This window comes from Bactrocera neohumeralis, chromosome 4 (genome assembly GCF_024586455.1).
Source record: "Bactrocera neohumeralis isolate Rockhampton chromosome 4, APGP_CSIRO_Bneo_wtdbg2-racon-allhic-juicebox.fasta_v2, whole genome shotgun sequence".
Lineage (NCBI taxonomy): Eukaryota > Metazoa > Arthropoda > Insecta > Diptera > Tephritidae > Bactrocera > Bactrocera neohumeralis.
This window is the reverse complement of record NC_065921.1, coordinates 4392230-4416225: the sequence shown is the minus strand read 5'-3', so window position 1 is coordinate 4416225 and position 23996 is coordinate 4392230. Positions and strand designations below refer to the sequence as shown.

General features: G+C 40.6%; 1 protein-coding gene across 1 annotated transcript; it reads left to right on the top strand.

Annotated features, from left to right (window-relative positions):
* Positions 1-14850: 14850 nt before the first annotated feature.
* LOC126755177 (trypsin alpha-like) lies at positions 14851-15944 on the top strand. The gene has a single exon (XM_050467561.1). The coding sequence runs from the start codon at positions 15027-15029 to the stop codon at positions 15942-15944; it is 918 nt and encodes a 305-aa protein (XP_050323518.1). The 5' UTR covers positions 14851-15026.
* The last annotated feature ends 8052 nt before the right edge of the window (positions 15945-23996 follow it).

Sequence of the window (23996 nt, the reverse complement as noted above, 5' to 3'; positions counted from 1 at the left end):
TGACCGGTTACAAATCAGGATGCATTGCCGTAACTTAGACCCAAATGATTCAACTAAATTCAAGATTTCTAGTGATATAAAGCCTAACTTAAATACTAATTTTTATTTGTACAATGTTCGGCTTATTTTCCATTCAAATTATAGAATATAATTCCAATTACGAAGGCGGGTTTTATAGGCATTAGTCATTACATTTATTACCAATATTCTCATCGGTAATTCAAAAAAAGTTTTTATCACGTGTTCAATGCAAAGAAAAGCATAACACTTCTGAAAATGTAAGTAAAATCCGGCTTTAACTTTTATTTTAACGCCTTAATGTTGCACCAACACTATAGGCAATTTAAAAAACAGCTCTTTCCGTTTCTTGGCCTAAGCCTCCCGAGGAATATGTTAACTACACGCATTACAACATTCTCTACCTCCGCCGAAGCGCCACGGGCGTTCGAACAATACTCAAATCTCCAATGATGCAAAATCCTCAAGGTACAAGCGATCTGCAAGAAGTATTGTGTGTTGCCTTTAAGTAAAGCGCACGTCACCTGTACATACTTATGCACAAATGTGTGGTTGTGAATCGTTGGTTGTAATAGAATACGTCCACTGCCTACGCGTCGCTGTGTCGCTGTGCGCACAAGCTTATGTGGAATTGCGTAGCATGTCATTTCGTTTAATAGACGCGCTGCAATGCAGAAAATGCCGACGACACAGACGCTGTGCTGTTGCAGACGCGCACTGCCATGTTGCTGTGTCGTTGCAACGCGGAGACATCTTCATAAGCGTAGCGCACAGAGAGAATTGGGTGCGGCAAACAGAAAAGTGTCGCATATGCTGAATATTTGAAAGCGCCCGACGTGAGTGGCGAATGCGTGGGCGCGCATCTTGCGGTCACATCGAACGCCGACCAACGAATATCGCCGGTGTTCGAACGACATAAATTACTGTCAATTTAGCTGGCACGCGGCAAGGAGAGTGTGAAAGCGACAAGCGTTGCACGTCCGTTGACCAAAACCGCGCCGGAACAAAGGAGTGCCCGTCAATGGCGATTGCAGCAGCTAAGGATACCCAACGCGCGCTCCATTAAAGTATTGCAAACTCGTCGGCAAAGTGAGTTGTTTACTCAGGTTTTAACTCGTTCACTTTTTCTTAAATTATACGCCTGACATTGGCGTATTAAAACGCAATTTTTGTATTACCATCAAATTGGAATCGATTGCTTTTCGATGTTGCTCTTCCAATTACCTGCTGCCTCGGCTTTTTCGCATCCAGACGAGGCAATTAATTGCTCATTAACCGTTAAAAGCGGTGCCACAGCCACCACCGCTACAGTTCGCGCTGCATTTGAGGGCTGTCACAGTGCACTAAAGAGCAACAAAAACAAGCGACGGCAATGAAATGTTGGAGCGGCAAGCGTAGCTCATGAGAGTGCTCTGCCACATGATTTGCATAACAATTAAGAATTTTTTACAGGTTGCGCACTGAAATGTGAATAGTCAATATCGTGCGCCAGTCGCCCTAACCTCAGCGGCAATCAGCGCACTTTGGCTGCACAAGACAAGTGGCATTTGCGCGCGCGCCGCCGTCAGAAACGCCGCGAAGATTAATGATGATCAGACATTGATTAGCATTTTAAGCGGCACTGATTAAATTCGAAACGGCAGATGTGCGCCTATTCAAATGCCTTGCCGCTAATAAATACGCTTACTGTCGCCTTTGCCACAAACGCCGCTAAGATGCAAGTGAGTTGCGTTACGCGTTATGCCTTGCGCCTATAAGATTCGGCCAATGCAGATGCTACTTGCGTGCTCCTATTACGGCCAGACAGCTCGAGTCCAAATGAAGCTGCAACGAATTTCCGTTTGCTTAATTGGCAAGAGACTGGTTGGTTGCGCTGTCCGCTTATCGCCAACAAGGCCGCAAGCACGCCACATACACACACACACACAAGGCCGAGCACCGTTTCCTGCATTTTATGTTTGCTTCTTTCAGTGTGTCTCTTTTAGTGCCCGATTCGCTTGTTGTTCAATTAAAGTGCGCGCCTCGGGCTGTGGCGGCGGCGGAACGCGGTTTCGACTATTCCCCGGTAATTTGCATAAAAGCCGTTTAGTGTTTAAACTTTATTTGAATTGGCAATTGAAGCGTCGCGATCGCAATTTGCAATTCTAATTTCCTCTAGTGTCGTATACAACTCTATCTTTGAGTGTGTTTGTGCATCTCCGTACATAATACCTGCCAACTGTTGCACAAATTCACGGCAACAATTTATTTCCAACGCAAGATTTTGGCTCGAAGGGAACCAACGTAATGCGTAGCCAATATTTGAAAGCTTGTAAAGCGATTAAGTGTGATTTACGATGTGGATAGAGTACAATGTCGAATGGTGTACATTAAGCAGATCAAAAAAGAATATTAGGAAAAAATCTAATGTTGTAAAAGTAACTAAATTATAATTGCTACTAATATGTCATGTGTCCCATTTGGTTGGTTGGTTGAAAAGGTAGGCGTATGAGGCCAACATAACGTTCATTGTTCTCCCGGGTGATAACCGACTTAAGCCTTATCCAACAACCAAGTGGATTTAGTAAACCCTGATTATTTTCCATCCCAGCTGCCGAATGTCTCTTAAGTGGTAGTATTGGGAACCTTAAAATATGTCCCTTATCATCCGACTGATGGCCGACTATTCGCATAGATATTGTTCCAGCGTCTCATCATCCTGCGCGCATGCTCTGCATTCCACCGAATCAACTTTTCCCATTTTCTATAGTTGAGTTCTTAAGGGTAGGTGCCCTGAGCTAACCACTACAATGTTAATAAGCTCCTTTTTGCTTAGAAGTAGGAGCTTTTTGGTCTGTCCACCATAAACACTACCCCAAAGTAATTTTGTGGTTCACCCTGTGTTGCTTGTGTTCCAAGACCTGAATTGTTCCCCTAGGATCCAACAACCCTTGAAGGAGCTGAATGGCCTGGGACAGCTCAGGGAAATAGTGGCTCCAACTGCCTCGAGTAGGCCAGTTCATCCGCCTTATATTTAATTTTCTATTCTTATATGACCGGCTGGCTATCCAGACGAGACTTATATCGGTATTCTGTTAGTCAGGAGCATCATTTTGGTATTCTGGCAGATACAGTATAGCAGTATACTGTATAGAATACCAAAAAGAATGAGACTCCTGACTAACATACTTGTAGTCACTAAATTAAGATTGTGACAATTAGAGACATGAGACAATCGTCTCAAGCAGAATACCGATATTAGTATTGCCACTTCGGTTTGGTTATCCAATAGAATTTTTATGGCCTTGCTGGTTAGAGCAGAAGCCCACTTGTCGCTTTCTGTTTTGTCCACAATTTCGGCCTTTATGTGCATAGATTATTATAGAAGAAGACGCTCCTATTCCTGTTTCATCCTTTAATCCGTCTGTGAATATGCAAATTTCATAGTTGGAACAGAAGACCACACAACCATTGGTCCAGTCTTCTTTTGTTTAGTTCCTCGTGAGTTTAGTACGGCTGACCGTAAGCAATGTCCCGTAAGCCTCACCTGCATATGTATCCGAATGTCGAGGAAACCTCCTTGTAGAGGTAGCTTTCTTTGCGACCGTAAGTTCCAGCAGGCAGGTCCATTGCGTCTGTTCCAAGGGTTTAATACAGTACTTTTTCGGTAATACCATCCAACATACCACTGACCATGACGTTAATATAGTCCGAGATATTGCAATGACAATGCTACACTGAAAACCCCATATAGTTAGAATGAATTTAACGCAACAGATCTTAAAGTACTCGTTGCGGTCGAGCCCGTAATAGCAAAAGAAGAGGATGTTGTTGAGTGGCGCATTCTAGCGAGGCACAGTAGAGAATCTCTGAAAAATCTTACTTTATATAAAGTTAATTGCCTATAATTTTACGAATTCAGCTAAACCGAATAAATTCATATAAAGTGTGGCAGGACTGTCCTATAAAGCTCCTCAATTGTCAGCGATCTGAAATGTCAATCAAACGCACTGATTAGGCTTCACACTTTAAAAACCCGAATGTAGTCGACAGAGATCATCATTAATAGCGAAAACTAAATAGACAAACAGGCAATCAATGATTGTGAAAATGAATTCAAAGTGGAAATACCTGCAAATGCAAGTGCCTTGGTAGTTTTGCTGGTGGCTGATTGTGCGTAGACAAATATGTCGCAATGCCACTTATGCCATGGTCCAGATTGGCGACTACGTTGCCCCCAGAGGATCGAATTGCACGCCACAAGCCGAACGCCGCAAGCCACAGCCACAAGCCACAAGCTGCATTTTGCCGCATCCATAATCGTAGCAGTCAAGTAAATTAAATTGATCGCGATACGCTAGAAAGCAGAGTTGCATAGGCAGAAGCAGCTGCCACTGTCTTGGCTCTGCGGAATTTCAAACGCACGCAAAATGGGCGGCAGCTGAAGACAAACGGATGCGTAAAGTATTTCCATTTCAATTTGACGGTCATTTGCAAGTAACAGTTGCGATTGCAGCATCAGCAGCAGCAGCAGCAGCCTGAAAGTCAGCTTAATTGGTTGGCTACATTCTGGCTAATGCAAATCTCTGATAGAAGATGAACTGGTTCTGGTGGAAATCGCCATCAGTCGGCAGCAGGGTGGTCCCACAGCCTGAAATGCAAATGCAACGCTGACGACAGGAAAGCTACGCATACACGCACACGAACACGAATGCGAATGCCAGTGTGACTGTGTGCGCGGTAACAAGGGCATTGAATGGCGGCACACTTTCGGCAGCCAGACAGATGTTGAGCGCAAACGCATACACGCAACAACAGGTCAGAAGCCCCGCCGTTCCATGTGGCAAACGGTCATGTTGCGTGCAAGCCTCGTGGGTTCTTTGTAAAATTTTACTTTTATGCATTTACAATTTGTTGTTGTGTTGTACCTAGATTTGATTTATTTCTTTTATTTGGTAATTGAATTAAATTAACAACGCCCGCAGCGAGGCAAAGTATGCAAATCTCCACAGACAAGAGTTCCTTTGGAAGACGAAAGCTAACCTAAAATGTGATCTACATATATAGCTATGCATAGCTGTAATTTTGTCTGTGTGGCATTGCGAGCTTTAGTTGAACCCAGCGTCCTAGCATTCGCTGTTTATCCCTGCTTGTCCAATGCACAGCTTTGGATATTTGTGTTGGTTTGCTCGCATGTCATTCGTGTTGTAATTTTATTGTTCGCGGTTTTCAACTTTGTTGCATATTCAACTGTCCGCTGTCACAATGCCACAAATCGCTGCGGCAGACCAGTTTCTAACGCCCAAGGAAATCATAAATTAGAATCGATCGCTTGACAAGTAGCTTGAAATATGCATAGCCATGCGTATGTAAGTGCTGTGTATGTATGTGTGTAGTTATGGAAATGGGTTTGTATATAACGAGTTGCCCAGCATTTAAGCCTTTCGCTGTGGCATGCTGCGCCAGTCAGTGTTCCATGGCGTATTTAACAATTGTTGCAATAGTAATTTTGTCATTTTTTCCTTTCGCTTGGAGGTGGGCATTAAGCGGTAATACATGCACATACATACCGTTGTATGCAGTATTTGTTTAAAGGAAACACAATATTCAAACTCCGTCAGCCATTTCAGCGCCTGCAAGTCAGTAAAGTGGTTGTGGGTTTATGATATTTCGGTAATTACTCTGGAGGAGGCAGTATTTTAATTGGTTTTCGCTTGCGCTTGCTTTCACAAACAAGAATTGTCGAACGAATTTTGCGAATACGCACCAAGTGGTGAAGAAGTGTGTAAATAAGATCATAACTCTGTAAATTTTTATACCAGTTCAGAGAAGCCTAAAAATGTACAGTATTTAATGGTTTCCGGTTAGGCCTAGTAGCCTATGAGACGCAATAATGATTCTGGGATCTTTTCATAAACAAAGTGCATTATTATCTTCATTTTATGAAACACAAAAATTGGCATTGGGTTCTTCTCTTAAATCACTGAGTTGTATTGAGGACATTAGACAAAAGGAAAGGAATACATAATAGGAAAGCATAACACCAGGAGATGGTGAACCCGTTACCCCTAATCGATGCCGATGGAGCGAACATTCCATTGTCGAAGCATGAAGAAGTTCGAATAGCAATTACCCGTCTGAAGAACAACAAAGCTGCTGGTGCCGATGGATTGCCGGCCGAGCTAGGGTGGCCAAGAAGCGATAAGGAGAATGCAATAGCTTTTTCATAACGTCGAAGTCGCAGATAATTCGTTTATCTTGCAACCAGTATTAACATGTTACGAGTTTTCGAGAGAAAAGTTCTGCGAAAGATTTATGGTCCTTTGCGCATTGGCCACGGCGAATATCGGCTAGATCATGTCGTCCGAATGGACGAAAACACTCAAGCTCTGAAAGTATTAGTGCGTCCCCTTGCCGGGGGAAACAGAGGAAGAGGAAGACCACCACTCCGTTGGAAGAACCAGGTGGAGAAGGACCTCGCTTCGCTTGGAATATCCAATTGGCGCCATGTAGCGAACGACTGGCGCACTGTTGTTAACTCGGCTATAGTCGCGCAAGCGGTGTCTACGCCAATAAAGAAGAAAAAGGCAAAAGAAACCTTTCTACGACCTCTTCGATACCATTTTCGTAAAACCCAAATATTTCTAGTATTTTTCAAAAGGCCTATTCACAATGGAGCCTTTTTTGTGTAACTCTTCGATTTTAAATGATTGAAAAACTCCAAATTAGAATTCCAAAATTGTAAGGCTAGTAAAAAGAAATCCATTATTTTTGCTTTAACTTAATGGTTTCATTTAGCAAAGTTAGAAATAACCGATTTGGGTAAATTATGCGCCGTTTTGTGTCACTCTCACAGAAACTCTCGCTCTATGGCAAAACGTCCGGATAGCCGGTTTTCGAAAGCTTTACAGCCACTATCTATTCCCTTACATCGAGCCAATCAACCTTATTTAAATGGTTCCGAATAGTTTTTTGTAAAATTTTGAACTTCTGGCCAATTGTAACAGTGCTTACATGACGGCCGGACACGACTATTTTCATTATTTTTTCGATATTTTCGAAAAATAGCTTTCCAGACCGTGGTACATCTTTGACATTAAAATAACCGAAACGGAATCTACGAAATCAACATTGACCGTGATAGGCTGTTACAGTACTAACTAGGATCACAAACATTACGTATGACTTGCAATCAAAAAATTGTTTTATTTTTCAGTACGAGATCCTATCTTTTTTCTCGGTTATAACCGGTGTCGACGAGTTAACAACAGCCCACCAGTCGTTTCTTCTTTTCGCAATTTTGCGCCAATTCAAGATACCATTTCTCCAATGGAGTGAAAGGGTTTCTCTTCCACTGCTTTCCTTAGCAGGTACTGCGTCGTACGTTTTCAGAGCTGGAGTGTTTTCATCCATACAGACGACATGACCTAGCCAGCGTAGCCGCTGTCTCTTAATTCGCTGAACTATGTCAATATCATCGTATATCTCATACAGCTTATCGTCCCATCAAATGCTGTATTCGCCGTGGGCAATACGTAAAGAACCATAAATCTTCCACAGGACCTTTCTCTCGAAAACTCGTAATGTCAACTCAGTATATTATGTCATCGTCCATGCCTCTGCGCCATATAGCAGGACGGGAACAATGAGTAACTTGTGGTCATCTTGGTCATTGTTCGTCGAGCTTTACTTCTAAACTGCCTACTCAGTCCGAAGGCCCCTGTTGGCCAGAGTTATTCTGCGTTGAATTTCGAGGCTGACGTAGTTGTTGGTGTTTAAATAGATGACCCATACAAAAAATCGACTGAATAGAATTTCGTTAACCAAATTCTATCCATTAAAATTTAGGAATAATATAAAGTAAGTGTTCCCCTACTAAAGGTGACATCGCGAATAATTTTTTTTTTTTTTGAAAATTCCGATATTTATTATTGTTGATAGTGGAAATTAAAAGTTACTAAATCATCAAACTGACCTCATATTAACTGATAATCTTCCCACATTGTACGAAAATACATTTCGGGAAAACCTTTATCGATTGCACTTAATATAATTAATTCGTTACTTGTTTCACCACAAACTCATCCAATCGTTGTTATATTTTTTTTGAACAAGTATGACTCAACTAACCCGACGGGCAACGACACTAACGGGCATCGTCATAAAATTTGAGGTCAACACTCATAAAACGTCAAGATGTAATAACAGCACACAACTGGCAAGGCAGTTGAATTCCCAAAAGATTGTCAAGTTGCGAGTACCTTGTTAATGTGTTGAACGAGCGATGTCAGCAATGGGTTGTTATGAAAACTGAAGCGACCAAGCCATGTCGCCACATCGGAGCGCCCATTATTTTACTAACTAACCGTCGGTCAGCCGTCAAATCCCATTGGGCAGCAACTTATGGCGGAGCGATGGTTGGCGCATGCGCATGCAACTTGCACGCAAGTAAGTGTCATGCAGCATATGTTGCAACAAGCGCGCATGCATGCAACAACGCAATAGATATGCAGCTGCAACTACCGATGTAGCTGGGGCTTAACTATTTTAGCTGCCGCTGGTGCTGATGTGCATCTTATTACGATAAGAATCTGCGAAAAAATATCTCTTCATAAGCAACAACATTTTCGCTTGTTCTACAGATTTAAATACGAGCGTGCATTCATAATCATATACATATGTATGTGTGTACGTATTACATAAAGCTTTCGGCCGAACGCCTGCAACGAAACGTGTTATGAAATCTGCAGGCGTCCGGAATGTGTTCTGCTCGCCGTTGCGGCAGCGCGTGTGTCACAGCGTGTAATGTCTAGAATTACGGCAACACATGCGCGCAGAAACAAATCAGCATTTTTAAAACAACAACAATTACCTGTAAGCATACGATTACCGCAACATCTGGCAGCCAGTCGCCGTGACCGGTCCGGTGTCCATTGCGTTCGTAGCGATGCGCCTTACAAACTCCACCGAGACTACCGCTGCTGAAATTATTTTTCACCAATAATTACAGGCTTTCCATGTTACATAGTAATCTTTATGGTGGTAAATTCCGCGCACTTCATATTACGTTCTTCCTTTTTTCTTGAATTTACGAGCATAACGAGACTCTTAGAATTTGATTTGTATCCGACATGAAATGGCGCAAAGTAATCTGTAGTGGTCATACATGCATTTTCCGCTTCATGTCGGAGCCGTTTTATAGTTAACAAGCTTTATAGCAGCTCTATGGCAGGTAAGGTTGAAGTGTTCTGATAATTGTCCGCGTGAAATTAATGAAGGATATATCACCTAGAGGCTGTTAACCTCACTATGAACCGTGAGATTTGAGAGAAATTGTCTCTGAGTTACATTTTGTATGCCAAACTGAAGGAAAGAGCAGGAGCGTACGCAAAGGGGGGTTTTAGGGGTTCAAAGCAACAAGTGTACATAAGTAGTTTATTCGATAGCGTGACGATTATCTTTTGAGTTCGATAGATGTGGGAAGAGAGAACTTGATGCGTGGTCATTGTGAGGCTTCATCAAACTTCGCGTGCTCCGAAGCTGTCGGGGTCGCTAAGTAGAATCGAAACATTATGACAAAAAGTACCCGAAAATTGTGAATGAAACGCAAAATACTAAACTGTTCAAAATTTATTTTGCCGCCTTCAAAGTAATCCCCACCAGATGAAATACACTTATGCCAATGATTTGTCCAGTCCTCGAAACACTTTTCGATTTCAGTTTGGGGAACAAGAAAAAATCACACGAAGCCAGATCTGGTGAAAACGGTGGTTGATCGATAGTAATCATTGCGTTTTTGGCTTTAAATTCGGTCACAATCGTACTCCTTGTCTTTCTGTGGGCAAAGAATAGTAAGATCTTTTACTTTTGCATTCGGCAATGAGTTTCATAAAATTTTGTGTGCGAAATACAATTTCTGGTGCCGAAACTTTCAGAATGTTAGAGAAGGCCTTCGGTGATAATTGTTTGTCGCGGGCAAGGGTTTTTGATTGGTACAAATTACTCAAAGAGGGTCAAGAACGCGGTTACCAAGAGTCACGTCCAGGACAGCCATCAACATCAACTGATGATCAACTTGTCAATAAAATAAAGGAATCGGAGTTTGAGAATCGCCGCTTAACAGTCAGAGATCTTACTGGCATCGTTAGAATATCGGAAGGATCTGTGAAAACCATTTTGAAAAATCATTTGGACCTCGGAAAAATGAAAACACGATTGGTTCCAAAATCACTAAATTTTTTTCGAAAAACAGCGTCGCACTAACCTCACCAGGATGTCGTGAAGCGTACTATTACTGACTATGCTTAAAACCTGGAAACAGATGAATATCAGCAAGATGAACCGAATCCGAAGAAACCGCGTCAAAGCAGGTCAAAAATCAAGGTTATGTTGAATTTTCTTCGATTATCGAGATGTGGTGCACTACGAATTCGTTCCGACCGGCGAAATTGTCAAGAAGGAATACTGTTTGAGTGTTATGCGTCGTTTGCGCGAAGCTGTTCGTAAAAAGAGACCGCAAATATGGGCCGACAACTCTTGGTTTTTGCACCACGATAATGCATGGTCTCACACTGCATTGATTCTTCGTGAGTATTTCGCCAAATATCGTACCACAACCATGTAGTTCGCCTGATTTAGTTCCATGTGACTTCTGGCTATTCAGCAAAGTCTAACGATCGCTCCGGGCAACCCTTCGTGAGTCAATTGAAGACATTAAACGTGAATCGCTACGCGCATTGAAAGCTATTCCGGAAATTGACTTTAACAACTGTTTCGATGTTTGGAAAAATTGTTAGCACAAACACATTCGGGCCAAAGGGAATTACTTAAAGGGGACGACATAGATTTTGAAGAACAAATTAAGAATTTCACAATTATGAACTAAGTATTACTATATTTCGCTCACAATAGTAGATCTTAGATCACCTACACCATTGTCAGATATATTTATTTTTCTATAAGATTCGCAACTTTGCTGAGATAAACCGTTTTTAACCATTAAAAATTCAACCAAACCCCTCCCTTTCCTTTTTCAGACCACAGAACGCTCGTACATTAGTTTTCCTTTAGTATTTGTCATTTCATCTTTCGTAATCGATGGGTTTCAACCTACAATAAATTTCTTTCTTTTTTTTATAATTTTCAAAGCCTTATGCACTAGTTCAGAAATGAGAGTATGTATATGTATTTAAAAAAACGTTAATATTTTGAATTTTTCGAATACTTGGAAGTATTTATCAGCGCTTACTATACCTCAAAATAAGTACCGTCAATTAAAAATAATACTTTTTGTGGTTCCTAATATATAGTAAATATTTAATAAAGACATCAAAATGCAGAAGATACAATGATTTAAATAATTCTGTATACAAATATGCATATATATTTCCGCTCGCATGTGCATCTCAAATATGCTTCCACATCCGAATGAATCCCTTTACAAGCGCCACTCCGATGCTTATCGCAGTTTATCGCATTTAAATCTGAACTGCATAAGTGCGCATCGCTGTGCTTCCATGTTATCTTTCGAATCGGGTCTGTCATCACATGGCATTTGACATTTGTGGCGCTCGGGTTGTAGCAGCTTACATTCCCGCAACAGCTGATTCGTATCGCGTATCTTGCCATCTTGTCAATTCGCGCAATGCATGTAAAGTGCATGTTGCAACTGCCACTCTGCCACTCGCTGTGTCACATCAGCACTAATGTCGCGCCTGAAACGAACGGTGGCAACTTGTAAATGCCAAAAGCACTATGTCTGCTTTATAAAGAAGTGCAAATAATCGCACCAACACACATTCATATGTGGTAGCGTAAAAGTAGTTAGTTACCTGTGTTGCCAATTTCTAATTGCCAATTGAAAAGCCGAGACTTGTCGACGCCGCGCTCTCTTCGTAAAACAGTGATCGGCCAACGGCCAGCGGACATTTCAACTGTCAAATGTCATGTTGCCTTGCACGGACGGTGTCATGAACTGTCAAGTCACAGGCACATACCTAGCGTACCGCACATCCGACATCGAGGGCACTCAGATGGATTAACATGTTCCCCGTGATCCACAATCGTGAATCGTGCGGCGGTTGGCAAGCAGCTAAATTAAATAGCATTCTGTGCAAGTTTATCAATAGGCGGGGACAAACTAATAGAACTGTTGTTGCAACTGTGACTGGCATGTTTGCTGCAAACTTAGGCTACTGTGTACGCTGTCGACAAGCAAATGAAATGCCGATTCCTCTTCCAACTGCAATGCCATTTTGCTGGCTGTTTTGGGCGGGTTTTTGTGTGTTTGGGCAGCAACATATTATTCCTTTTTCCATCTTCTTTTTTTGTCATGTCTTACAAGTAGAATCGCCAACTGGAAACCGAACTTAATTACAAGCTCATTCGACCAACTGCCACTGCTGCTGTTGAATGCTGATGTCGTTCGCCTGTTTTCGAGTGCTGTCTGACTTTTACAGCTAGCAAAAGTGCGACTCCAGTGGTTGCTCTTGCCGTTCACTGTAAGCACAGCAGGACACCCGTTTTTTCACTTTTCAACATCGCTTCCAAGTTGCTGCTTGGTGTCTGTAGTCCCAACGGAGCGCAGCTGGAGCTTTCCATTCGAACCAGTGGTATGTTCGCCTCCAGCGATTTCGCTTAATTTCGTTTCCTAATTAATTGTTCTGTAAAAGCATTACAATAAAAGACTTGTTTAATGTTATTGTGGAATTTATATGTAGCTATATATATACTTATGTATATATAGTTATATATAGGTATATTCTTTAATGACTTTGCTGTTATTGATATTGGTTTTAAAAGTTTGGTAATTATTATCGAAAAATTAAAACAATGTAATGCATAAAATTATCGATAACAAGTAAGGAAGGAATAAGTTCGGGTGCAACCGAACATTTTATACTCTTGCAACTTGCAAAATCAAGACCAGGGAAATCTTATAGAGCAAAGTCAGCCAGATATTCGAAAATCCTGATATTAGTTAGATAGGGGCTGGCCAATTTTGCGCCCAAATTTATCTATTTTAGGCACAAAGATACACTGTTATGAGTAAAACACGCTCTCTAATTTTCCTAGAGATAACACACATATCGGCCGATATATGCGGTACAAAGTCAACCGGAAGTTCAAAAATCTTTATATTAAGTTTATGGGGGCTAAGGGAAGTATTGGTCCGATTCAACCCATTTTTGACATACAGACATAGTATTATATGGGAAAGGCTATCCCTTACTTTCAATAATATATATCTGCCATTGACCGATATTTTCGAACAAAAGTCAACTATAGGCACCGGGGTCTAAATATTCGGTATCCAGGGGCTTGAACAGTTTTTGTTGGATTTAAACTATTTTTGGTCATAAAATTGCACACAAAAAAGATATTATTCGTGCAAAGTTTTATCGCGCTATAACAATTGCTTCTTGATTTGTGTACTGGAAGCTGAACAAATCAAGTGGAATTTAAAATTGTGCTATATGGGAAGAAGGCGTGATTCCTGTCTGATGTCGTCCACTATGTAAGATAAAAATGTAAGAAGAATAGCACGGACCAAATTTAGTGGAAATCGGTTGGTCGGGTCGTGAGATATAGGATTTTACCAAAAAGTGGGCCGTGCGACGCCCATGGTCCAATTTTCGCCCCGGCTCCCATTAACATCTCTTATACTACCTCGGTGGTAAATAAATAAAATATTTAATATCTCTGGTGCATTTAGTTATTGATTTATGGCGCTTTAGAACAGTACCGTTATAAGGGGAGTGAGCGGGGTTATCCTCCGATTTCAACCATTTTCACACTGGCGGTAGAAGTTCTTACAAGACTCAGGAAATTTTGGTTCCCGTGGCTTAAGTGGCTTAGGAGATATGTAGTACATTAAACTTGCTAAAGGGCGGGGCCACGCCCACTTTTCAAAAAAGTTTGCTCACAAGTGCCCTTTGCTACTAGCATCCTCTGTATCAAATTACAGCTTTATATCTTAATTAGGTGCCTAGTTATGGCCCTTTATATGTTTTCGGTTAATGGCGATTTGTGGGCATGTTTCATCAAGATATCTCAATTTTTACTCAAGTTACAGCTTACACAGACGGACAGACATACAGTCAACCAGATTTCAACTTTTCTCGTCACCCTGATCCTTTCTATATACATACCCCTATATCTATCTCGTTTAGTTTTATGTGATTCGTAAAACCGTTAGGTGATCAAAACGATAATACTATGTAGCAACTGGTAGCAAGAGTATAAAAAGGCTCCTATCTTCGAAAGAGAAAACCTTCGAAAACCCTATCTCATGATTGCTATTTTCTGAGATACGTATAACAAAGAAATATCGAGGCAAAGTATTTCCTGACCAATAGCTTAAATAGTGTGTTCTAGAAACGAGTACCCAGATAAGATAAGCTTCGACTGAGCTGAATATATAATTTTTATAAGGTGAGCTCTTCAAGTAAAGAGTCTTTCTGCAATTTCTATCTCATTTTTGGTTACTACTTAAGTGAACTACGTAAATCGATTAGTTTCAATGTCTAAGCGTAGCCTTGAGTTTTTTCAGTAAACTATACTTCTTTCTCCATATCTCATATCTTCCAAAATTTACTGCTACTTCATGTATGTCATTTTCCCTGGTGGGATAGACGGAGATAGATCAAACATCATTTTACATTTTCAAACCGGTGTCACCTTGATTTTTTTTTAATATTTCTAAGGCATATTTCTAACGCATATTTCAATATAATTATGCTTTTGCTAATAAACTTGAGAATTTGTATCTTGAACTCTTTTATTCTTTTTAGCCGGCCATTAACCTAATTAAACGCTTTCTCCTCTTTCTTTATTCTTCGTCTAGATTCGCTTAAATACGCTTACGCTTGTGCAAATCGAATTTGTCTTTAAGTACAAAAACAAAATCCGTAAAATATTAATGAGTGGTAACCAAATGCTTACGATGGCAAACTCGCGTAGGTTTCTTAGAAAAGGGTCAACCAAGTGCCGTTGCGAAAACTAACAAGCAGTTCTATTTTAAAACGAAGATGAAACGGACGTTAGCGCTTCTCGTACTACTCGCTTGCTGTGCCTACAATCGCTGCGAAACGGATGAAGATAGCGAAGAAGAGGATGCTGGTTTGGAATTTATCGAAGTGGGAAGTGACGCATCTCAACCAGTCGTAACCGTTATTAATCTCACCAACTCTACTATAATCAGTCAATCCAGCGATAATACTAGCTCGAGACCCAACATTGTATTGCCCACAAATCATCGAATTGTTGGTGGTCGCCAGATCTCCATCGGGGAAGCTCCCTGGCAGGCATCTGTTATACAGTCAAACACTTTTATTTGTGGTGGCTCAGTTATCAGCGAATATTGGGTGCTGACCGCCGCTCATTGCGTCTATGGTAATGTTAGTAAAAGGCATGCAGTACGCGCAGGCTCTAACCAATTCAAAAGCGGCGGTCAGTTGCGCATTGTCAATCGTGTACTCTATCATGGTGGTTACAATCCTAAAACTTCTGCCAATGATATAGCCTTGTTACGTACAAGTAAACCGTTCAAATTCAATTCAAATGTAAAAGCCGTCCGACTGGCGACAAACAATAAAGAACCCAATTCGTATTTTATAAGTGGTTGGGGAACAATAAGCGAGGGCGCTGCTCGTCCAACGAAATATTTGCGTGGGGTCAATGTGAATCGGGTGAAAAAGAGGTCTTGCACAAGTTCATACCGCGGGATAAGTCAAATTACGAATAAACAGCTATGTGCCTCTGCTACAAAACAGGATAGCTGTCAAGGCGATTCTGGAGGCGCTTTGACAAGCCAAGGCACACAGTATGGCGTCGTGTCTTTTGGTTATGGCTGCGCGCGAGCTGGCTACCCCGGTGTTTACACCAAAGTATCCGCTTATAAAGACTGGATTACGGGAGTAACTAGATCATTGAACCCAAAAAATTAAATATGCAGCAATTGTAACTATCAGTGAATTGAAACATTGTATAAATATTTGAAACAAAATAAATAAATTATATAATGTACAGATTATCGTTTGATTTATCGCAAAAGTAAAAAAATGTAAAAAAGTGGTCCTAGGACCTGGGATTTTTCCCACTTTACAACATATTTCAAAAAGGAAATATTGGTGGCTTAGCTATAAATGCAGATTCGGAAACTGACAAGAAAAAGCAAAGGTTCACTTCTACTGAACCCCTAGACTCATAAACTGTCATAAAGCACTCTTCTAACCAAACCTATACGCTGAGAAAAGATATTATGCTAAAGAGAAACCAAATGCTACTGTCAGTAAACTTTGTTGTCTTTTAGGTAATGTACAAAACTCAAAAGCTTAACTAGCCTCAACTATCTCATATGTGGGGACTCCAACATCCTGCTTCATGTAGTCGGTCTAATCCTATACTATCACATATGGAAACCCAATAAGCCTAATGATGACTGAAATGAGCCCGTTTACTGACCGGTGCTTTTGCATACTCCTCATTTAGCTAAAAAAGCCTGAAATGCCTAGTACTACGGTAAGGATCTGCAATCATCGACATGTTGTTGGCGATCATAGGCACTGAAAATAAAAAAGCTTGCAAACAACAACGTCTTTAGTAAAAAATGAAGGAAACCATCTTCTTCGCTTTTTCGTAGCCGGCAGACAGAACAATCGTTGACACATAACCTATCAATGCATTAAGTGCCAGAGCCAGAGACAAATTCACATTTATATCCGCGCACATGCGCAAACGAACACACATGAAAAGTTATACGAGAATATGTTTGAGCATTAAATCGCAATCGGCTCACATTTGTGGTAGATAGTGCTCGTTAGCGGACACGACATTGATTTGCAGTAATGAGCTAGAAAATCCCACATTTCCACGCTTCACTTGGCATGCCACAAAATGCCGCATTGAGTGGAGGACCGTGTGGATCACAGCTGATCGCAGTGGATCGGATATCAGATTGGCTCGCTATTAGCTGCTACAACCATTTTAGCATTGTGGCGCATATTTTTGGCGCGTCTGACCAAATGCATGCGTTTATGACGAGTCGACGGGGTCGTTACACTGCATTTGGCTGCGATTTATAGTGCTGTTAAATCTCATTTTGGTTACGCTGTTGGACAAAGTAGTCAAAGTGCTGAAAACGTGCAAGGCGGGGCGAAACCAGATGATTAGTTGCCGGCTAACATAGCGGTTATAAATTAAATTCATGACTTTATGCATGCGACACTTTGCCGAAGGTGTTGGTGAAAATGAAGCATTCGACATGTAATTGCAATCCACCGTTCACAAGGCGCTAAAGAGCCGTTAATTGTGGCTGTCAGCGAGCACAATTTGATGGTTGTGACATTCGTTCGAGTTCTCAATTAAACGCTCGAAATTCAACAGGGCGATGGCAAATTCTTTGGTTGTGAGAAAAATGCCGTCCACCAAAGTGTCTAAAAATTTTGCAGTTATTCAACGCCGTTGAAAATGTATAAGACATAAAAATTGCTAGAAAAATATGATTAACGAGTTACAAATTACTTTTGATGCCTGGAAAGGGAAATTAGAAAGTCGAAAAAGTCTTTTCGTATTTCTAATCAAACTTCAACTTATTTTGTTTTTTATATTAATAAATATTTTAATGAACCAAAAAATCGTCCATGTAAATTTGCATATATGCAAACTAGTCCCTCAGGCTTGGAGATATCGATCTAAAATTTTGCACCTATCTCAAATTCTTCAAGAAGCTGCTCATATTCCGAAATATCGGACCACCATAAGATGTAGCAGCCATACAAACTGATCGATTGAACTCAAGCCCCTGCATTGAGCACTTTTTAATTGAGAAAATATCTTCAAAAAAAATTGGAAGAGATTATTCCCCCAGACAGCTATCGATAGCGATCGCTGTAGTATATAGAATCAAGATAAATATATTTTTATATTTTTTAATGTTTTAAAAAATTCATCCGTGAAGGGTGCTGTAGCTTCGGTGTAAATTCTCTACTTATATGTGTAATATATTGCGAAAAATTCCTTACTCATTCCATGGATGCTATGTTGACTGAACTTCAGTTAAAACTTGTTCCTTTTATTTGCATATTTCTGTTTATTACTCCTTTAATCTCCTTGAGCGTTTCGTTAAACTTGTGTTCGCCACTCAACGCCAGTTGTCAAGTGCCTCTTAGTGCCACATTCTACATAAAATCTTCTTCTTACTTAATATGTGTTTAATGTAGTTGACGGAATGGCGGAAAAACAAGCATTCACCAGTTTCTCTGCACAACGTTAACACGTCAATTGGATATACGCTTGCAAATTCTTTGCTGATTGCATGGCTTAAGGGTCCTTAAGCTAAGAAAATACTCAACAGAGCAGATAATTGCATAATTGACTTTAAAGTGTCAATTCTCCTAGTTGAAGTAAGTGACTGAGAAAATAAAATGAATACTAGCAAGGAAAGGGCTAACTGACTAGTTTTAACAGATAAGCAGAGGTTGAATTTTTCCGCCACATTGACAAAAAGTATGGTTATTGACCTACGCATAAAACATACATATTCATTGGGAAGCCAAAACAAAATTTGAAGGTCGCATATCAGTTAAGAGATAAAAGTTTTGAATATATTTTTCTTAGAAGTATAGCAAATAAGCTCCATATTTTATAGTTGTGACAGCGATTTGCACCTGTCAGTTGTCACGATTCTCGAACAACTATAAATTTCAGATTTTCTGGCTGTTCACATTCTCCTTCCTTCGCAATATCTAACCACATGCATATACAACAACACACATATGCGGCCAATCGGCGACACAAGTAAATATGTCAGGCCACCCAAAATGTCAAAGAGCGCCGCCGCATGCGCCAATTTTTAAGACAAAATGACATTTTCGCCAAGAAAACAGTTTGCAGCAACAGACGGGCGAACCACTGTTGGCGACTGAATAGTTGGTTGAGTGACTGACAAATTGCTGAAATTTCAAATGTTTGTGTTTTTACTCACCGCCAAGCGCGTGTTGAGCAGATCCTAGCCAGACGGCGGTTGCTGCATGTACATGGTAAGTGCACCAAAAGTGTGCCGCCGCCGCCGCGGCATTCACTGTCAGGAGCGATTACTTTTGACAAACTGTGTTGTCAAGCGTGACTGAGCGACAAACTCATAGAAAAAATACTGAAAATAAATAAATTATCAAGCAAAGGAACGCTTGTGTGCATAAGAGCTAAGACAACAAGAAATACGCAGATTTGTTAACAAAAAAAACTATTTTGAATAACGACAGTGGAAGCACAAACTCTGCAAATAACAACAAAAGCCTAACAATAATCCCGTAACCCGAAAATAAAAATTACAAAAACGCAGAAGTAGAAGCGTGCAACTGCGGACAAGTTGTTATTATGCAGCTACCGGCCGCGTTTGCGGTTACGTTACCACCGAGTTGAATCATGTACGCTTCAAGAACTGCGAGCACATTGCCTGGTGGCAGTGCCTTTGAAAAATGCAGCAAATTAACACGACAACAGACAATGTTTTATGGCTCGAGTGGGAAGCCGCTTTCGCATGCATTCTTCTTTTGCAATTTCTCATGTGGACATGTAAATATGTAAGTAAGATGAAAGAAATCGAAGCGATATTATGAAGATAACCGACCACCGGTTCCCTAAAATATCTTTCATAGGTAGCTTTCGAAGCTACAATACATACTCTTAACAGTGGCATTCATTATGGCAACCGTATATGTAAAGAGAGACCAATTTCGAGGTTCCCTACTTCTTTAAAGAAATACAGAAACTTCAAATTTAAAGGGTAATTATTATTATAATTCGAAAGAATATTCTTTGCCTTTTATTTTTTGAAGATTATCTGTTTCAAATGTTGGATGGGGCTAGGTCTCAGATGGTCCATTCGTTGAGTACAATTTTCAATGACTCGTTCGAGCATTTCGACTGGTAACTGGTGAATGCCATGCATGATGTTTTGCGCCAAAGCCTAAATCGAAGCGGGATTGTCCGCATAGACTATGGACATTACATATCCCCACAGGCAAGAGTCTAACGTTGTGATATTAATCGGCCAGCCCAAAAGTTGAAATTATCTGCTTACCGAAGTGTTCTCTCAATAAGTCCATTGATTAATGCGATGTGTAGAAAGTGGCACCGTCTTGTTGAAACCAAATGTCGCCGAGATCACGAGCTTCAATTTCAGACATCAAATGATCGGTTATCATGGCGCAATAACGGTCGCCATTGAAGGTTACGCTCTCAACGGCTGAATTTTTAAAGAAATGTGGACCGATGATTCCACCGGCCGATTATGTTGATCAGAAATTAAGCGAAACGTGCGAAACACATTCTTTACGGAACGTGAATTTTCGTAATAAAGTTTAACGATTTGTAAACGTTGTTCCGACGTCGGTCTTTCTATGAAAAAATTCCAAGAACTACTGAAAAAAAATAACATGACAACTTGACGCGACTCAGGCGTGATCTGTCAAAACAAAAGGCTTTGAAAAAAAGACCTCTACTTGGTTTACACGTTATAACTAAATCTGAGAGAGTATATTGCTGTTTTGGGCAATCATTTATGCACAAAATTTGTGAAGATATCTCGTCAAATGAAAAGATTTACCATATAAGCACTTGATTGTAATCGTAAAGTTTGTATGGCAGCTATCTGCTATAGTATGCCGATCCGAAAATTTACACAAATGTTGTACCGTTGACTTGTACTTGGAGATATGCCAAAGTTCGAGAAGATATCTTGTTAAATAAAAAAGTTTTCCAAACAAGAACTTTATTTTGATCGGTCCTTTGAATGGGATATATAACCTATAATGCTCAGATATCGGCCATTCCAAACAAAAGAAGCAGTTTTTTTGGGGAGAAAAGGACGTACACAAAACTTCAGATCGATATCTCAAAATCGGAGCGATACGCAGACAGACACCGATGTCAAAATAACAGAGCTTTTCACGCTCATCATTTACCTATTTATATGTATTCATACTTGTATATACTTTGTGAAGTCAAGATTAAACATTAATGCATAAAAAACTGTGGATGACCGTTTAGTTTAAGTACGTAAGAGTTGCAAGCTGTGCGCAAAAGATGTGTCATGAGAGCTCATAATCGAGACAATTGCGAAATTTACATTGTCAAAAATTGGGATTTCAATTGATTAATCACTGTATCTTCTATATAAGACCCAAAGCGACTTTTTTCTGTTCTCAGACCTCAAGAGATTGGTCGCTGGAATATTTGGAAACAAAAGACCAAAAGATTTATAAAAATTAAATCAAAAATTTAACACAAAAGTTATAATCAGCGTGTTGATCCCTAAGTTATTTATATTCAATCGAATTTTTGCCACAGAATTAACTTTTCTTACATCACAAGTCTATCCCTTCTCTAACTAATAGAAAGTACATACATATGTACTTCATAAAAAACGCTCTGTCGCCACGCATTGTCGTTGATATTCACATATCGCTTCTGCAAGCTTACACACCTTTCTTTAATTCCTTTCAGTTCGCAACCGAACAAACATAGTCAATCACGTGTTGCAATGTCGGAAATGATTTACAGATCAAGATCAAGCATTGAGTAAATTTATGCGATAAGTACTTGCAACAATTGTGTACGCGTACGACAACAACATGAAAAGTGTACAACTTTTTGCAATGCCAACAAAAACATTAAACCGTGATACAACAACAACACGAAAGGCGCAGCAACCTGGGCCATGAAATACATAAAAATAAGAATTAATACAAAAATGGGTCACGAGCCGGGTATCGATCCGTGTGGATCGATCGAAACGCCGATATATCCATCGGGCCATGCAGCGAACGCACGAAGGCGCGATCGTCCGCGCTGATATGTGATCGCGGCAACGGCGATCAGCATTGGTACAAATTAAATGGCACCTCACGCTTGGCATGCCACAAAAAATATGGATACCATACACTAGCAGCGATGTTTATCTTGCTGCACAAAAAATGCGCCCATGTCCAACTGTCCATGTGTCTGTTGGGCTGTCTGCTAAGCCGTTGCTTGGCGTATATATTTCGGGCAATATCTAGTTGCCATCTATGCAGTACTTTTGCACTGATTCATATACAATATATACATGTATATATATGTATATAAATGTGTGAGTGCCCTGCTTTTGTATGTTCCTTAATCATGCTCACTAGCTAAACGGTGTCGGTACAAGCTGATCACTTTCTAAGGCGGTCGCGTGCACTCCGATCATTAGAGGGAACGCAATAAATCTTTGCAAGATACGTGTGTTGAAAGTGTGCAGTAAAGACACATTGCATCCTTCAAATTACATATGGCTCGCTGTAGTCACAGGTATTTTTCTATCACATTTAAAAAGTAATATTCGTTTCCTTAAAAATATCTTGTTTTATATAATTGAGAGGTATACCAATTTCCGCTAAAAGTTCTTGAACTCGAATGCTCAGACTTTCTCAGGGTCCTTTTGTGCATTGACAATGGCGAATATCGCAGTCAATAGAACGATGAGCTGTATGAGGTATACGACGACATTGACATATGTAGTTCAGCGAATTAAAAGATAGCGTTTACGTGGCTAGGTCATGTCGTGCGAATGAATGAAAACACTCCAGCTCTGAGAATATTCGAAACAGTACCCGCCGGGGGAAGGGTAGGTAAGGGAAAAGGAAGAGCTTTACTCTGTTGGAAAGACCTGGTGAAGAAGGACCTGACTAAACTTAGAATCTCTAATTGGCGCCAAACAGCGAAAAGGCAGAACGACTGGCGCGCTGCTGTCAACTCGGCCATAACCGCGTAAGTGGTATCTGCGCCAATAAAGAAGGAAAATGGGAGACCAAAATCCTCTGTGTTTTCTTTTAAATCGATTTCAGTAGTATAACACTCTCAGGTGAACTAAAATTTTGTAAACGTACGATCTATTTGTCAATATCTACGATCTACTTAACAATATAGAGCCCAATATCATCATTTCTAAAAGTATATTCTTCTATTGACTTTCCTATAGGTGCTTTTGAATGCTTTTTGCAGAACCATCTACTGCCTTGTTAACGAATATTTTCTCGGCATACTCCTCAGTTATTGGGCAATCGAAAGCATAAGCAAGACCAACCTTCATGGCGGCAAACTTCAACTCTAACGAATCATTAGTGAAGAATTCTTACGTATTTTGCAGAATCACACATTACAAAATATGTCACATGACCTTACATTCTTACACACAGACGTAACACAATTCCCTGACACGCAATTCATCAATGAGCTTGCCAATCTTGCTGATTGCTAGACGCACAGTTGTTGCTCAAGCCGCTTGACATAGCAGCTGCTTAAAAGCACATAAATGCGCATAGTGAGACGCTCATGCAGTCACATAAAGCGCTGTGATATGTGGAAGTGTGGGCGTGAATGACAGCACTTCAATAGACTGGCAATGCACCATTGAACATTGCAGCCGCCAAACGTCATCGCTCATAATCGTTGCTCTACATTCCCGCTTAATTAGTCACAAAGCCGACCGTTCAGCAGCAACAATAAGCCGTCAAAGCACAAAATGTCACGTCTGCCGTACACATCGTCGCCGCCGAGCACACAACAGTTGTCGCTTCTACGTGTACTAACTTTGTTGTCATACAATACCTGCAGTTGTCAAATTGTCGCACTGCAACTGAAAGGCTGCAACAGCGCACGCGGCGCGTACTACAGAGTGATCGCACAAGCGTTGGCTCACGCTGTGATCTCTCGCCCCGCTGAACCTATATGCGCGAGACGTGCCTTCACTCAGCTACTTAGTTGGCAATCTCGACAAGTATTCCATGTTACAGCGGCTGTGCACTCGTATTCTCCAGAGATGCATGTCAAATTCTTCTGCGGTGCATGTCAAAACCAGCCCAATATGGTGAAAATATTTTAACAAATTCTCTTCTTGGAAATCACAATTGGCACGCACTCACTCAAACTAATGTAGTTAGTTGTCTATTGATGCTAAGCCGATTATTGTTAGT

Bases quoted from the DNA above. Each gene is read 5' to 3' on its own strand.
- LOC126755177 (XM_050467561.1), top strand. From the start codon at position 15,027: ATGAAACGGACGTTAGCGCTTCTCGTACTACTCGCTTGCTGTGCCTAC.